Source organism: Chrysochloris asiatica, unplaced genomic scaffold, assembly GCF_000296735.1.
Source record: "Chrysochloris asiatica unplaced genomic scaffold, ChrAsi1.0 scaffold00041, whole genome shotgun sequence".
Lineage (NCBI taxonomy): Eukaryota > Metazoa > Chordata > Mammalia > Afrosoricida > Chrysochloridae > Chrysochloris > Chrysochloris asiatica.
In genome coordinates, this window is record NW_006408559.1 from 3,332,372 (window position 1) to 3,349,167 (window position 16,796).

The 16,796-nt window shown below is 37.8% G+C and overlaps 1 protein-coding gene across 1 annotated transcript in view; it reads right to left on the minus strand.

The window, feature by feature from the left end:
• The window catches only part of COPG2 (coatomer protein complex, subunit gamma 2), a 176,032-nt gene that overhangs the window by 86,573 nt on the left and 72,663 nt on the right, over positions 1-16,796 (minus strand). The window contains exons 10-12 of the mRNA XM_006861142.1: positions 6,384-6,517; positions 5,674-5,741; positions 2,561-2,749 (exon numbers count right to left, since the gene is read on the minus strand). Of these exons, the coding sequence (XP_006861204.1) occupies positions 2,561-2,749; positions 5,674-5,741; positions 6,384-6,517 (391 nt within the window). The remainder of the gene's footprint in view (positions 1-2,560; positions 2,750-5,673; positions 5,742-6,383; positions 6,518-16,796) is intronic.

The window sequence follows — 16,796 nt, forward strand, 5'->3', positions numbered from 1 at the left end:
ATTTCAAAAGGTAGCATATGATCAAAAACCAGTGATACTGTAGGAAGAAGTCCAAGCTTCACTGAAGGCACTGGCAAAAAAACAAGGCTCCAGGAATTGATGGAATACAAACAGAAATACTTCAACAAACTGATGCAGCACTGGATGCAGTAACCTGGACATTGATTGAAAGAGATCCACATTTGTACCATTCCAATGAAAGATGACCCAATGAAATGCAGAAATCATAAAAAAATATAATAAATAAATTCAAGCCAGATTCAGAAGAGGGCTGGAACTAGGGATATCAGTGCTGATATGAGATGGATCTTGGCTGAAAGCAAAGAAAGATAATTATCTGTGGTTTACTGATTATGCAAAGGCTTTCAACTGTGTTGATCATGACAAGCTATGGACAAAATTGTGGAGGGCATGTATTCCAAAAATCTTCATTGTGCTCACGAAGAACCTGTACGTAGACCAAGAGGCAGTTGTTTAAATCAGGAAAAGGTGTGAGCTAGGATTGTACCTTTTCACCATACTTATTCAATCTGTATGCTGAACAAATAACCTGAGGAAAGTATGAAAGTAACATGGCATCAGGAGTAAAGGAAAATTCATTAACAATCTGCTATACGTAGATGATACAACTTTGCTTGCTGGAAACAAAGAGGACTTAAAATACTTACTGATGAAGATTAAAAACTACAGCTTTCAATGTGGATTACAACTCAGTGTAAAGAAAATGAAAATCCTCACAACTGGACCAATAAATAACATTATGATAAATGGGGAAAAAAAAAATACTGACATTGTCAAAGACTTCATTTTGCTCAGATCAACAATCAACGCTCATGCAAGCAGCAGACAAGAAATCAAATGATGTATTGTATTAGGTAGATCTGCTGAAAAATATTTCTGTAAAATGCTCAAAAGCAAAGATACAACTTAAGGACTTATGTGCACCTGACTCATCATGGTATTTTCAATAGTCTCATATGCATGTGAAAGTTGGACTGTAAATAAGGAAGACCACAGAAGAACTGATGCAGTTGAATTCTGGTGTTGGAGGAATATTGTCTTGGAAGAAGTGTAGCTGGAATGCTCCTTAAAAGCAAAGATGGCAAGACTTCAGCTCTCAAGTCTTTGAACTTGTTCTCAGGAGGGACCAGTCCCTGGAGAAGGACATCATACTTGGTAAAGTGGAGGCTCAACAGAAAAGAGAAGACCCCCATCAAGATGGGCTGACACAGTGGCAGCAGCAATGGACTGAAATGTAACAATAATTGTGAGGATAGTGAAGGACCAGGCAGTGTTTCATTCTGCTGTGCATAGGGTTGCTATGAATAGATTCAATGGCATCTAACAACAATATGTCATATTCATGAATTGTAAGAATTAATATTATTAAGATGTCAATTCTCCCCAAATTAATTTGTGGATTCAATGTCATGCTAATAAGAATCCTAGCAGGCTTTGGTTTCTAGAAATTGGTAAGATAGTTCAAAATTTTATGTGAACATACAAAGGAACCTATATATTGAAAACAAAACAACAACAACAAAAAAATACTTATACTACTTGATGCTTACGTCGCAGTACCATCAAGTTAATCCACAGTGCAGTACTAGCTCAAGGACTGACTTAATCACTGGAACAAGATACCATGTCTAGAAACACACCTGCAATGAGAAGGTTTTCTGCTTCTCAAACAAAGATGCCAAAGCACTCAATGGGGAAAGGGAAGGCTTTTCAACAAATCAAAGTGGAAGAACTGGGTATGGAAAAAACTGAACTTATCACACACACAATATACACAAATAGTAACTCCAGTTGTCTCATACACCAGAATATAATATCCAAAACCACAGAGCATTAAAAAAAAGGAGAGAGACTATCTTTGTGACTTAGAGGAACACAAAAACCAATAACCATGAAAGAAAAAGTGCTAAGCTAAGCTTCGTAAAAAATTTTTAACTTCTGCTCATCAAAAAACAGTTAAGAAAATGAATAGGCACACATACGTGGGGAGAAATCAGGATCCCATTCAGTGTCTACCACCACCACTATCCCCATCCCACCCCACCTCCACCCCCCTCCCCGATGGACCTCCTCCCATACCAGACCATACAGAGTCCTTAGTAATAGTTATTGTATTCATAGCCTTGTAAATCCTAACTCCCGAATATCACTGAATGTAATGGCAGTAATAAATTAAAACTACACCTTTACTCACAATAGTGGGAGCAGGCAAAACCATGGGATTCGAAGCACCGTTCTAACTGGGTAACAATGACAGCTCTGGCTGGAGCCCATGAGAAGGTTCAAAAAGTAAATCAGCATGAGCTTTAGCCTCGTAGGCATATGGATACATGTAAGCCTGACTTAACAAAAGTGTTTTTGTTGTTTTAACTAACTACAGGGTTTTTTTTGTTTTTTTGTTTTTAAATAAATTTCTGCCAAAACACTGAACAAAAATTGTAGACAGTCACTTTGGTGTCCCCCCGCCTCCTCTGACTGCATCATCTGGTGTAGTCTGCACCCCTCCACACACCTAGTGATGCTGTATAGTGACTCTTACTTTGAACTCATCTGAGATTTCAGATACGAAAGAAGAGATCTGCTTCATGAGTCTGTCCACACTGCTCTCACTTCCTGTTTTGAGGAGTGTCGTAATGGCCAGGGTAGCAATGCTTCGGTTGGAGTCTGTGATCAAGTTCTCTAGGTCCAGATTGCAGGCAGTAACAGCAGAGGGATGCTTCATTGCCACCTTGTGGAAGGGCAAGAAGTAAAGTTAGGCAAGTTGCTGTTGAGAAAGGTCAGATTTAAAGGAAAAAAAAGACAAAGAGATAGAAATAGTCATTAAAGTCAGGGCTATTTTGGTTCTTTATATTCAGAAAATAATAGATTACAAGTAATTCTCTTAAGAAAACCATCTTCAAGTACTAAGGTATGCCATTTGATCGATGACTCATATAGCACAGCAGTATCCCTTAGGCTCCTATAGTCTTTATAGCAGTATCACAGTCTGCCTTTTATTATCAATGGCTTGTTTTTATATTACCATTGTTGTTAAGAACCAGAAAGTCAGTCTGACTCATAGCGACCCTGCATAAGGTTCCCAAGGAGTGGCTGGTGGGTTTGAACTGCCATTGGTTAGCAGTCCAGTGCTGATCCTAAGTGCCATACCAGGACCCTTTATTACAGTTAGTTATGTACATGTACATTTACTCTATTAGATGTTAGGATCTCTGCAAACAGAACTGAGCATGGGAACACCGCTTAACAAATATTGTTAATTATCTCTTAGAAAATGTTTCTGATTTTAACAAGCACACTGTGGCCAACCTGGATGATATGTGGTTGTTAGACACACGTCATTCTCCAGCTTCCTTGCTTTGTTCATATTGCTCTACCTCTCTGCTTACCCCAATACTGGCTCACGATCCCTTGCTCACAATTTTAAAATCCAGAACACACTATAAACCAAAATGTTGGCATCAAAATTCACTTAATTGCAAAACATAAACCTGGACTGATGTAAAACGATTCCATTCTTCATTTATTCCACTTAATGATGACGCTGTAGGATAAGATGCTAAACATAAGGTCTATGGTTCAAATCCATCAACCATTCCTCAGAAACCCTATACAGGGTCTCTATGAGTCAGAACAGGTTCCACGGAATACAAACATCAGAATCCTCATTACAAGTGAGGATGGCAAGACTTTTTTGGCTCATGTACGTTGGCCATATCATCAAGAGGGACCAATCCTCAAAAAAGGGCATCATGCTAGGTAGAGCAGAGGGTCAATGAAAAAGAGGATCCCTCAATGAGATGGACTGGCACCAGGCTACAACTATGGGCTCACACCTAACAATTGTGAGGATGGTGCAGAACGAGGCAGTGTCTTGTTCCGTTGTACCTGGGATTGCTGTGAGTCAGTTCACACTCAATGGCACCTACCAACTATAATGACAATCAATACGTTTTTTGTTAAAGTATGGCTATATCTAGGGGTGGGGTACTACTCAAAGTTCATAGGGACTAGTATATAGTACAAAGACAGCATCATATTGCCTTTCTAAAATTCACAGAAAACGCAATTCTGACACACATTTAGCTTCAAAATTATAGATGCTGGATCAATATCAGCTCCTAATGATAAAATTAAAATTGTTCTATAGAAAAGCTTCTTCCATGCTACTCTAAATTCTCTCTCCAATTGTTCATATAATTAGCTTATTAAGCTGATGATAGTGGTACTGCCTTATGATAGGTCTGTCACATGAAACTTTTATTTTAAAATGTTCTATGGCTATTTAATTTATTACTTCTGTGCTGCACTTACTAGCCTTATGCTGTTTGATACAGTAGCCAGTAGCCATATGTGACTAATGAACATCTGAAATGTGAATAGTCCAAATTGAAATATGCTATAAAGTGAAAAAAACTATATACTTGATGCTGAGGACTTGGTATAAAAGAATTACAAATAAAAAGAAAACACTTTAATAATTTTTATACTGATTACATGTTGAAATGACATCTCAAATATATTAGCTTAAATAACACATACTATTAAAATGAATTTAACCCACTGAATAGTTTTCATCTTGTCTACATGGGTCTGGTTAAAAGAGATGGGGACAAGATTCTTATGATTCAACAGTGAGTAATTGTTACCATGACTAATTGCGACTGTCACAATTGTAAATGAAGAAGTTTTGTAACAAAAATGGGGCAGTAGTTAGTCTTAACAGTCCAAATACAAAGGAACCTAAGACCATCAAGGGAGAGGAGCAAAAGCAGAATGTGAGACCTTATCCAGAGAAGCAGCGATACCAGAGATGGAGGTAAAGACAGGGACAGAGAGAGGGAGCAGCTGAGGACTCTAGATTCATGTGAAGAGAGGGACTAAGAGATGGCGGCCAGGAGGTAGACTTACAGAATGTGCCCTTTGGTGGTGTCAATTATTATATATGCCTGAGTGGTGTATTTTTGTTTTTTTGTTTGTTTTTTTTAAAGTGACTAGAGTGAAATACTGTTAACTGATGGTACATGGAGGAGATTATAATCATTGTAATGAACAAAGGTGTATGATTTATTGAATGCAAAACGATGATCTGCCCTGTAAACTTTCACTCAATCCACAATAAAAACCTTAAAAATAATGATAATAAAATAAAATCAATTTCATCTCTAAAACACTTTTACTATGCAATTTAAAAGCACATATGTAGCTCTCATCAGGTTTCTAATGGGTAGTGCTGGAACAGAACAGCTCCCCCCACGAGGATTTCCGCAGTGCTGGAAATGGTCTGTATCCGCACAGTTCAACAGGAGCGCGACTAACTAACCACAGCTGGCTACTGAGCACATGGAAGGGGCTAGTGTTACTGAGGAACTGAATTTTCTGTTTAGTTAATTTAATAGAAACAGCCACATTGGGCTAAATGGCCACCATGCAAGACAGTGTGATTCGTGACTAAAAAGTGCTTATTAAGACATCAAGAAATAAATTATGTTCTTCAGTTGATTGACCATAAAAATGGCCACACCAAAGGCCATCAATCCAAGTGAAATCTACAAGTCACATCTATTAACCTTGGAGAAAAAGTAAAATGCTTCACACTCAAGATTTGGCAATCAATCACTGATATCAGTCAACAGTTAGGAAAGAGTCACTTACTTTGTTCAAGGTCCTCACAGCTGCGTATCTCAAGGCTGGCTTAGGAGAGCTACAGAAAAGCTGAAGAACTAAAACCAGAAAGAACAAATCACCACACGGTAAATACGGCTCATTTCATCATATTTTATATACCTGAAAGTATAGTACCCAAAGAACCATACTCAGATTCTACATACTGATTAGCTCACAGCATCAAGTTAACAAAGGGCATCATTTGCTGAATGCAAAACTGATGATCTGTCTGTAAACCTTTATGCAATTCACAATAAAATGTTTTTAAAAAAATTTACATGAAAAATGTATCATGCAAAAATGCACTATTTGTTTAGTTATAAAAACCTTAAAAGAACAGACAACAAAATTTGTTCTTCTAAAATAATCAATAGATTCATTACATTTTAATTTAACACAAAATGTTTCAAATTAGGAGAGCAAATAGTTTCAAGTTAGGAGAAAGTTAGGGTAGTATTAAAGTTACTTTCTAAGTAAAAAGTGTTCACAAGTTTTATATGGAAAAGCAGTAACTTGAGAAAATAAAGTTACATAGTAAACAACAACTAAAATAAAGTGCCTACAGATAAGCTATCAGAATGCAAAAGTTCCATATACAACACTAAGGTTTCAAAGCAAGTCTTCACACCTATCCTGCAGACCTACAGATGCTAAACATAGCAATATAAAGACAGTGAGCTATCCAACACACAACAAACCTGAGACGGCGGGTGCCAGCTCCCTCGCAGTGCAGTTAGGAAGATGGATGATGGCAGAAGCAGCTTCATAAATAACCATCTCGTGTTTATTTCGCAAGCAGCTCTCAATAAAATCAAAGAGTGGACTTTCATGGCTGCCAATAAATACATACAGGCCATGATTTAGAGACCACGTACAACAGCACATTACACACAATGGTTAAAAACACGGACAGATCAAGAAGCACTTCCAAAATCATGGCGGATGGGCCTCTGAAAATCCACTATGAATATCCATAAAAGCAGTAAGAAGACTAGCAAAAACTGTCAAAATCAACCTTTTAGAACTCTAAAAATTAACGAAAGGCTTGCAACAATTCTAGCACATTTTTCAAGAAAACAAAACAAAAACAGTTTAATCTTGGTAAGAATCGTGAGCTTTCTGGAGTTTTAACTTGCCCTATGTCTGCCCTTCCCTCCAGTTCCATAGTAACTTTGGAAACCAGCAGTCTAGTAGTCAGTGGAGAGGGAATGATGTTTGGAGTTCCCCAAAAGGTCCCATCCTCAGCTAATTTTTATCTAACCAACTCAGTGCTTGTTTAATGAAAATAGCTCTATCCCCAAGTTAATATAAAAAAAGAAACAAAACACCATACTTATTTAGACACACACCTGTTTGTAGTGGCAATACCAATCGTGACAAGCAAGAGGAAGGTCAAAGTAAAAGGGAATGAGACACTGATAGGGAGCCCTAAAAATCAATGACCTTTTCCTGGAGATCTAGAAGGCCATACACATGCCGGGGAAGACTGACAGAATGCTACTTCCTCACTTCTGCTTGACTTTGAGGCTCTGCACAAGCAGGAAGTGAAGGCTAAGGCCACGTTAGACATGGCTGGAGCATGGAAAGCCTCCCCTAACATACAAACAGTCTCTTGGAAAACAGTGTGAGATTTACTGGTTTAAAACTTTTAAGAAAATCTGTCTAATCACTTTCTGACCATATAGCTAACCAAACACTTAACTCCAGTGGCAATACACAATAAAGAATATACCATATTTCTACACAAATAACATGCGCTCTGGTACTAGGAGCTCTGGTAGTGTAGTAGTTACAAACTGGGCTGCGAACCACAAGGTCAGCAGTTCGAAACTACCAGCTGTTCCATGGGAGAAAGATGAGGCTTTCTGCTTCTGTAAAGATTACAGCCTCGGAAACCCTGTACAGGGGGTCACTGTGAGTCAGAATGGACTCCATAGCACATAACAACAACAACAACAACATGTGCTTTCTACATCTGCTTGTCAACCACTCCCTTCCCAGGAAATTGTTCTGTAAACATACTATGCAATTTTTTTTTTTTTTTTTAAAAAAAAAAGGAAAAAAAAAAAAAAAAAAAATCATAATAAATTTGCATGGCTGCATTTACACAATTGGCTGGGGGGAGGGGGGGAAGTAGACAAGCAAATGTAGAAGATGTATGTTACCTGCATCCAAACTCAGCAGACTTTACAGAAGTATTCCCAGGTTCACTAAACCAGAAAAACCAACAACTGTAAGTACAAGGGATAGTGGGGGTACAGGTGGGGCAGGCAGATCTGATTACCAGAGGAGCCACATTGTTTTTGTCCAGTTTTGACAAAACTACGAGAAGATATGCAATGAAACAGAAAAAGTATGGCCTGAATACAGACAAAAAATGGTCACTAGAAACTATTTCTGAGGAAATCCAGATGTTGGAACTATTAGACAAAGATTTTAAATAAGCTACTGTAAAAAAAAAAAAAAAAAAAAATCAAACAACTAAAGGAAACTAGGTCTAGAGAATTAGAAGTCTGAAAATGACGTATCACCAAAAAAGAAAGTATCGACAAAATGAATGAATGATTTTTTTTTTTTTTTTTTAAGAAACCAAATAAAGATTCTGGAGAAGTACAGTAACCAAAATGAAAAATTCATTAGAGAAATTCGACAGCAGATTTGAGCTTGCATAAGAAAGAACAGCAAATGTGAACAGAGATCACTTGAGATTATCTGAGCAGCAGAAAGAAAAAAGAATGAATAAAAATGAACAGAATCTCAGAAACTTGTGGGACATCAGCAAGTATATTAACATTTACATAACAGGAATCCCAGAAGGAAAGGTGAAAAAAAAGAAAAAAGAAAGAATTTAAAGAAATAACAGCCAAACTCTCTAAAAGTGATGAAAAACAATCTAGGAAGCGTGTCTAAGTTAAACAAAAATGAAGTTAAGTAAAAGAGATCCATACAAAGACACATCATAGTCAAAGTGTTGAAAGCTTAAGACAAAATAGTTCAGACAGCAACAAAAGGAAAACTACTCATCACACTGGATAGGCGAGCATCAGTACAACAATGGAGGCCAGAAGGAAGTACTCTGCCTTATTCAGTACTGAAAGAATAAGACTATCAACCAAGAATTCTACATCCAACAAAAAGGATCCTGCAAAACTGAAGGTTAAATATATTTCCAGATAAGCAAAGACTGAACTGCTAAGACACCTGCCTTACAAAATATACTACAGGAAATCCTTTAAACTGAAAATTGACTCTAGACAGTGACATGAAATTCATACGGCGTAAAAAGCAACAGAAAAGGTAACTATGTAGGCTGGTTCTGATTCATAGCAACCTCATGCACAACAGAACAAAAACCTGCCCGATCCTGTTGTTATCTTTGAGCCCACTGTTGCTGCCAGATGTCAATCCATTTCACTGAGGTCTTCCTCTTCTTCGAGGCCTACTTTGCCAAGCATGAGGTCCTTTCCAAGAGACTAATCCCTCCACATACCAAGAATGAAGAGTCTCACTGTCCTTACCTCTAAGAAGCGTTCTGGCTGCACTTCTACCAAGATAGATTTCTTCATTCTTCTGACAGTCTGTGGTACTTTCAATATTTTTTGCTAACACCATAGTTCATAAATCAACTATTCTACAGATATATGTGGGTTGATATAAACTATGTAGTTATTTTCCCCTCACTTCTTAATTACTTTAAGGATAAACTGAAAAAGCAATCGTTATAATAACATACTGGCAATAATAGCGCAAAGGCAGAGAGGGAAGGAACAGTAAGCCAGCCCAAACCCACTGCCACCGAGCGGATTCTGACCCTTAGTGACCCTACAAGGACAGTGCCACAGCCCCAGAGGGGTCCCTAGGTTGTCATCTTTACAGAAGAAACTGTGTCTTTCTCTCATGGAGTGGCTGCTGGATTCAAATGACCAGCCTTTTGTTAGGCCGTCCAGCCTTGACCATTGTGCCACCTGGGCTCTTTTAGATTGGACCATTCACACATTTTTATTGATGTGGTTAGATTCCCCTTTGCCACTTCGATGTTTGTTTTCTGTATGTCTCCAGATTCGTTTTGTTGTTGCTGCTCCATTTTTTTGTTGTTGTTAAAATGTATTTTTGTGTATCATTTTAATTCCTCTGTTGATATTTTAATATTTTGTTTCATTGTTTTCTTAGCATCTCCACTTGTCAAAATCTACTTCAGATTAATACAAACTTAATTTCAACAAAATATAGAATTTCTGCTCCAATATCAACAGCAGAATTTAAATGATAACACTGAAAATATGTACTTAACATAAGAAAGGAAAGGAACAAAAAAGATAGGAAACACTGAAAAAAAATATAGCAAAATGGCAAAAGGAAATGAAATTTTATCAATAATTTTCTAACCACCTTAACCAAAAGACAAACAATTGAGAGATTCAACCAAACATCTATAGGAGAAATTCCTTAGATTAAAAGGATAAATGAAATGAAAATAAATAGATGGATAAAGATTATGACATATAAACAGTAAGACTAAGAGATCAGGACAGGCTATATTAATATTAAACAAAAGAGAATTTAAGACAGAAATATTACTAGAAACAAAGACATTCCATAATAATGAAAGGGTCAAACCATCCAGAAAATAAAACAATTTCAAATAAGCTGCTGGTGTTAGGTGCTGCCAAGTCAATTCCGACTCATAGTGACCAACAGGCCCAGTACTGGACCATCCTCCTAGCTGCTGCCATGTGTGAACTCACTATGGCAGCCAATGTGTCAATCCAGCCCATGTGTCAGTATGACGTCTTACTCTAGTCCACGGGCCCTCTACGTTTCCAAGTATGATGTTCTTCTCCAAGGACTTGGCCTTTGAGATAACATGTTTAAAGTGAGTGAGACAAAGTCAATTCTTGCTTCTAAGGGCATTCTGGCTGCACTTATTCTAAGACAGATTCGTTCATTCTTCTGGCAGTCCATAGTATATTCAATATTCCCCACTAACACCATATTTTAAATGCATCCATTCTTCTTGGGTCTTTCTTATTCACGTGCTAGCTTGCCCATGCACACGTGGGCAATGAAAAGACCATGGCTTGGGTCAGGAGCACCTTAGTCCTCAAGGTGACATATTTGCTATTTTCCTCTTTTAAAGAGCTGCTTTGCAGCAAATTTGCCTAATGCAATATATCATTTGATTATCTTGACTGCTGCTTCGCTGGGCATTGATTAGAAATCCAAGTAAAATGAAACCCTTTCTCCATTTATCATAATACTGCTTACTGCTCCAGTTGTGAGGATTTTTGGTCCTTGTTGAGGAACAATCCACACTGAAGGCTATAGTCTTTGATCTTTATCAGTAAGTGCTTCAAGTCTTTCCTTTCTTTCAGAAAGGAAGGTTGAGTTATTTACACAGCACAGGTTGTTAATGAGTCTTCCGCTAATCTCGAGATGCCACTTTCTACTAAACTATTTGCTAAATTCACAGACTGAATGGAACCCTGGTGTGGCACTGTGGGTTAAAGCACCAGACTGCAAAGCCATCTGACCTGCAGGGTCGGCAGTTCAAGCTTACCAGCTGCTCCTCAGAAACCCTATATAGGGTCACTATGGGTTGGAGCCAACTCGACGGCACTTTACAACATCAGACTGAATAAGTATAGTGAAAAGATGCAACTTGAACACACACCACCTGATTTTAAACCACGCAGTATCTCCTTAGTCTATGTACAGGTTCCTCATGAGCACCATGAAGTGTTCTGGGATTCTCATTCTTGGCAATGTTATCCATAATTTGTTATTATATACACAGTTGAATGCCTTTGTATAACCAATAAAACACAGGTAAACATTTTTTTTTTCTGGTATTCTCTGCTGTTAGCCAGGATCCATTACACATCAGAGATGTTATCTCTAGCTCCACGTCCTCTTCTGAATCTCGCTAGAATTCCTGGAAGTTCCCTGTAGATGTACAGGTGCAATGGTTTTTTAATTGTCTTCACCATAACTTTAATTACAATAATATTAATGATATTATTTAATAATTTCTGTATTCTGTTGGATCACCTTCCTTAGACCTGGGCACAAATATGGATCTCTTCCAAATGCTTTACCTGGTAGCTAGCTTCCAAATTTCTTGGCATAGACAAGTGAAAGCTTCCAGAATTGTATTCATTTGCTGAAATATTGCAACTGGTATTCTGCCAATTCCTGGAGCCTTGTTTTTCCCCAATACAGCTTGGACTTCTTCCTTCAGTACCATCGGTTCTTGATCATATGCTGTCTCTTGAAATGCCTAAACATCAGCCATTTCTTTTTGATACAGTGACTCTTTGTATTCTTTCTAACTTCTTTCAATGCTTCCTGCATCATTCAATATTTTGTCATTGTTGTTGTTACTTACGACTCATAGTGACCCTATGTACAACTGAACCAAAAAAAAAAAAAAAAAAAGCCTGCTCATGCACCAGCCTTACAATTGTTACTACGTTTGAGCCCATTACTGCTGCTACTGGGTCAATCCAGTGTGTTGGGGGTAATCTTCTTCTTCGCTTACCCTCTACTTTTCCAAGCATGATGTCCTTCTCCAGGGACATCAGTGGTTCTTCCTAACAAAATGTCGAAAGAATTAGAGATGAAGTCTTGCCATCAGACAGTCATAAATGCCAACTGCATCATTTCTAAGAAGCACTCTGGCTGTACCTCTTCCACAACAGATTTGTTGGTTCTTCTAGCAGTTCATGGTACTTTCAATATTCTCCTCCCAACACCATAATTCAAATCATGGATTTTTCTTACTCATTGTCCAATCTTCCTTATTCATTGTCCAGTCTTCCTTATTCATTGTCCAATCTTCACATGTACATATCATCATTTGGGTCAGGAATATCTTGGTCCTCAAACTGATACCTTTGCTCTTTAATACTTTAAAGAGGTCTTTTGCAGCATTCTTGCATAATGCAATACATCATTTGATTTCTTGACTGTTGCTTCTATGGACACTGACTGTGGATTCAAGCAAAATGAAGTCTTTGACCAAGACAATTTTTTCTCAGTTTATCATGATTTATTGGTCTAGATGTGAAGATTTTCATTTACATTGAAGTGGAATCTATACTGAAAGCTGTAGTCTTTGATCTTCATTAGTATTTTTAGACCTCTTCACTTCCAGCAAAAAAGGTGGTATCATCTGTTTATCACACAGTGCTAATGAATCTTCCCCCAATCCTGATGCCATGTTCTTCTTCAAAGAATCCAGTTTCTTGGATTATGTGTCCAGCATACAAAGTGAGTAAATATGGTGAAAGGATACAACCCTGGTACATACTTTTCCTGATTTTAAACCATTCAGAATCTCTTGCTGTGTTCCAGTAACAGCCTCTTGGTCTTTATACAGGTTCCTCATGAGCACAATTAAGTGTTCTAGGCTTCCCACCTTCATGTTATCCATTCTGTTATGAGGCAAACAGTCGAATGTCTTTGCATAATCAATAAAGCACAAATAAACATCTTTTTGGTATTCTCTGCTTTCAACAAAGAACCATATGGTGTCAGTATATCCCTCATTCTGTATCCTCTGTGAATCTGGTTTGAATTTTTGGCAGCTCCCTTTCAGTGTACTTCTGTAATCACTTTTTAATTATCTTTAGCAGAATTTTACTTACACATGATTTTAATGATATCGTTCAATGATTTCTGCATTCTGTTAGATCACCTTCTTTGGAATGTGCACAAATATGGATCTCTTCCAGTTGGTTAGCTAGCTGTCTTCCATATTCCTTGTCACAGATGAGTGACCACAGCTAGAGCTGCATAAGTTTGTTGAAACATTTCAATTTGTAGTCTATCAACTCCTGGAGAGTGTTTTTCACCAATGCCTTCAGTGCATCTTGTACTTCTTCCTTCAACACCTCTGGTTCTTTATCATATGATACTATCTCTTGTAATGGTTGAGTATTGACCAATTCTTTTTTGTACAATGACTGTGTATTCCTTCTATCTTCATTTGATGCTTTTTGCATCATTCAATATTTTGTCCATTTGTTGTTGTTAAGTGCCATCAAGTCAGTTCTGACCCATAGCAACCAAGGAGCAGCTGGTGAGCCTGAACCACCGTGCTAGCAGTTCAAATGGGTTTGCAGTCTGGCGCATTAACCCACCGCGCCACATTCGGTCCATAGTATTCTTCAAAATTGCAAGCCAAGGCTCAAATTAGCTCTTCAGTTCTTTCAGCTTGAGAAATGCTGAATGTGTTCTTCGCTTTGGGTTTTCTAACTCCAGGTTGTTGCACATTTCATTATAATACCTACCTTTGTCTCTCAACTGTCATCGAAATTTTCTGTTGAGCTCTTTTACAAACTCTTCGTTTTCCTCAATTTCTTTCACATTTTTGGTCAAGAGCAAGTTTCAGAGTCTCTTCTGACATCCATTTTGCTCTCTCTTGTTTTTTTGATGTTTTGGCTTTCTTCATGTTTGATGTCATCCCACAACTATTCTGTCATCCTATTCATGTCATCCCATAACTATTCTGGTTTTTAACCACTAGTGTTTAATGCATCATATCTGTTCTTGAGATGGTCTCTAAATTTAGGTGGATTATATATTCAAGGTCCTATTTTGGCTCTTGTGGACTCATTTTACTTTTCTTCAGCTTCAGTCTGAAACTGCATATAAGCAATAGTCTATTCCACAGTCAGACCCTGGTCTTGCTTTGGCAGGTGATATTGAACTTCTCCATCGTCTCTTCCCACATGTACAGTTAATTTGATTCCTGTGTATTCCATCAAAAGCATCTGCAATGCAGTCATTGGTCTTGCAAAATTCTATCAGGTGATAGCCAGAAGAATATCTATCACCAAAGCCATATTTTCCAACTACTGATCCTTCTTTTTTGTTTACAACTTTCACATTCCAATCACTAGTAATTATCAATGCATCCTGAATGCATGTTTGATCAATTTCAGACTGAAGAAGTTGGTAGAATTATTCAATTTCATCATCACGGCTTTGGTGGTTGGTGTGTAAATTTGAGTAATAGTGATATTAACTGGATTTCCTTGTAGGCATATGGGTATTATTCTATCAGCATTATACTTCAAGATAAACCTTGAAATATTCTTTTTGATGACGAATATGATGCCATTCAATAGTGATATTAACCAGTCTTCCTTATCGGCATATGGGTATTATACTATCACAGACAGCACTATGCTTCAAAATACACCTTGACATATTCTTTTTGATGATGAATGTGATATCATTCTTCTTCAATTTGTCATCATGGCATAGTAAACCATACGATTGTCAGATTCAAAATGGCTAATAGCAGTCCATTTCAGCTCACTAATATACCTAGAATACTTGATCTTTATTTGTTCCATTTCATTTTTGACAACTTCAAGTTTTCTTGGATTCATACTTCATACATTCCATGTTCTGATTTTTGATAGATGACCACAGCTGTTTCTCCTCATTCTGAGTTGTGTCCTCAGAAGCAAATCAAAGTCCTAAAAGCTTCACTCCATTTACATTATTAAGGTCAAGTCTGCTTTGAGGAGGCAGTTCTCCCCCAGCCATATTTTGAGCTCCTTCCAGCCTGAGGGACTCATATTCTGGAATTATATCTGATAATGTTCCACTGCTACTCATAAGATTTTCAGTGTCTAACCATTCAGAAGCAGTCTGTCTCTCCTTCTTCTTAATGTGCCAGCTCCACTGAAATGTATATCAGTAACCCTGCTGATATTTAAAACACTGGTGGCATCACAGCAAGACACAAGCCACCACCGTAGGATGAACTGACAGATGAGTGGTGAGAAAAAGTTGGGTTCAAAATATACAAAGAACTCCTAATAGCTCAGTAATCAAATGAGAAACTAAATTATAAACCGAGCAAAGATTGTAATATATATTTCCCCAGAGAAGATATACAAATGGCCAATAAGTACATGAAAAGATCCTCAGCATCATTAGTCCTCAGGGAACTTCTAATTAAGAACATGATGAGATGATTCCTCACAACCACTAGGATGGCTCTAATCAGAAAGAGAAATAAAAGGAGGATGTGCAGACTCTGGAAGCCTCATACATTGCTAGTTGTTATTACATGCCACTGAATGGATTCCAAATGGCGTGCAACCACATGTTGCTGGTAAGAATATAAAATAGGTCACTCTGGAAAACAGTTTGGAAGTTACTCAAAAAGTTAACCACAGAGTTGCCATATGACCCAACAATTCTACTCCCATTAGAACTGGAAATCCATGTTCACATAAAAACTTACACATTATTTTGTTCATCAAAGAACTTTATCAACAATGTGAAAGCACAACCTATATGGACTGGGAAAACATTTCTGGGGACCTTATAACCAATAAGGATCTAATAACCAAAATAAATGAAAAAGAGCCACAAGTTAACAAGAAAGAGACAATCAATCAATCAATCAATCAATCAATCAATAAATAAATAAATAAATGGCAAAGAACTTTAAATGGCCAACAAACATGAAAACAAATGAGATACCACCTCCACCCCCATTAGAATGACAATGATCAAAAACACACACACATAAGCAAACACAAAACAAAAGACAACAAGTATTAGCAAGGCTGTGAAGAAACTCATCCATTGCTAGAGGGAATGTAAAGTAATACAGCCACTATGGAAAAGTTTGCTGCTTGCTGAAAAAGCCGAACACAGAATTACCACATGACTAGCAATTCCAATCCCAGATGTGACAAATGGCACCAACCATTCCTTCCACAGTGCTCAGCAAAACCCAATAATGCATTATAATGTCACACCACAGTCACAGTCATGAGGCTCCTGGGAAGTAAACAGGTTACAGTGTTGTTGTTGTTAAGTGCCATCGACTTGGTACCGACTCATAGCGATCTTATGCACAGCAGTACGAAACACTGCCTGATCCTGGGCCAACCTCACTATTGTTGCCACACTTGAATCCATAGATGCTGCCACTTGGCCAATCCATTCCGTTGGTAGTCTTCCTCTTTTTCTCTGACCCTCCGCCCTACCAAACATGATATCCTTCTCCAGCAACTGGTCCCTCCTGACAATATGTCTGAAGTATGAGAGACAAAGTTTGGCCATCTTGGCCTCCAAGGAGC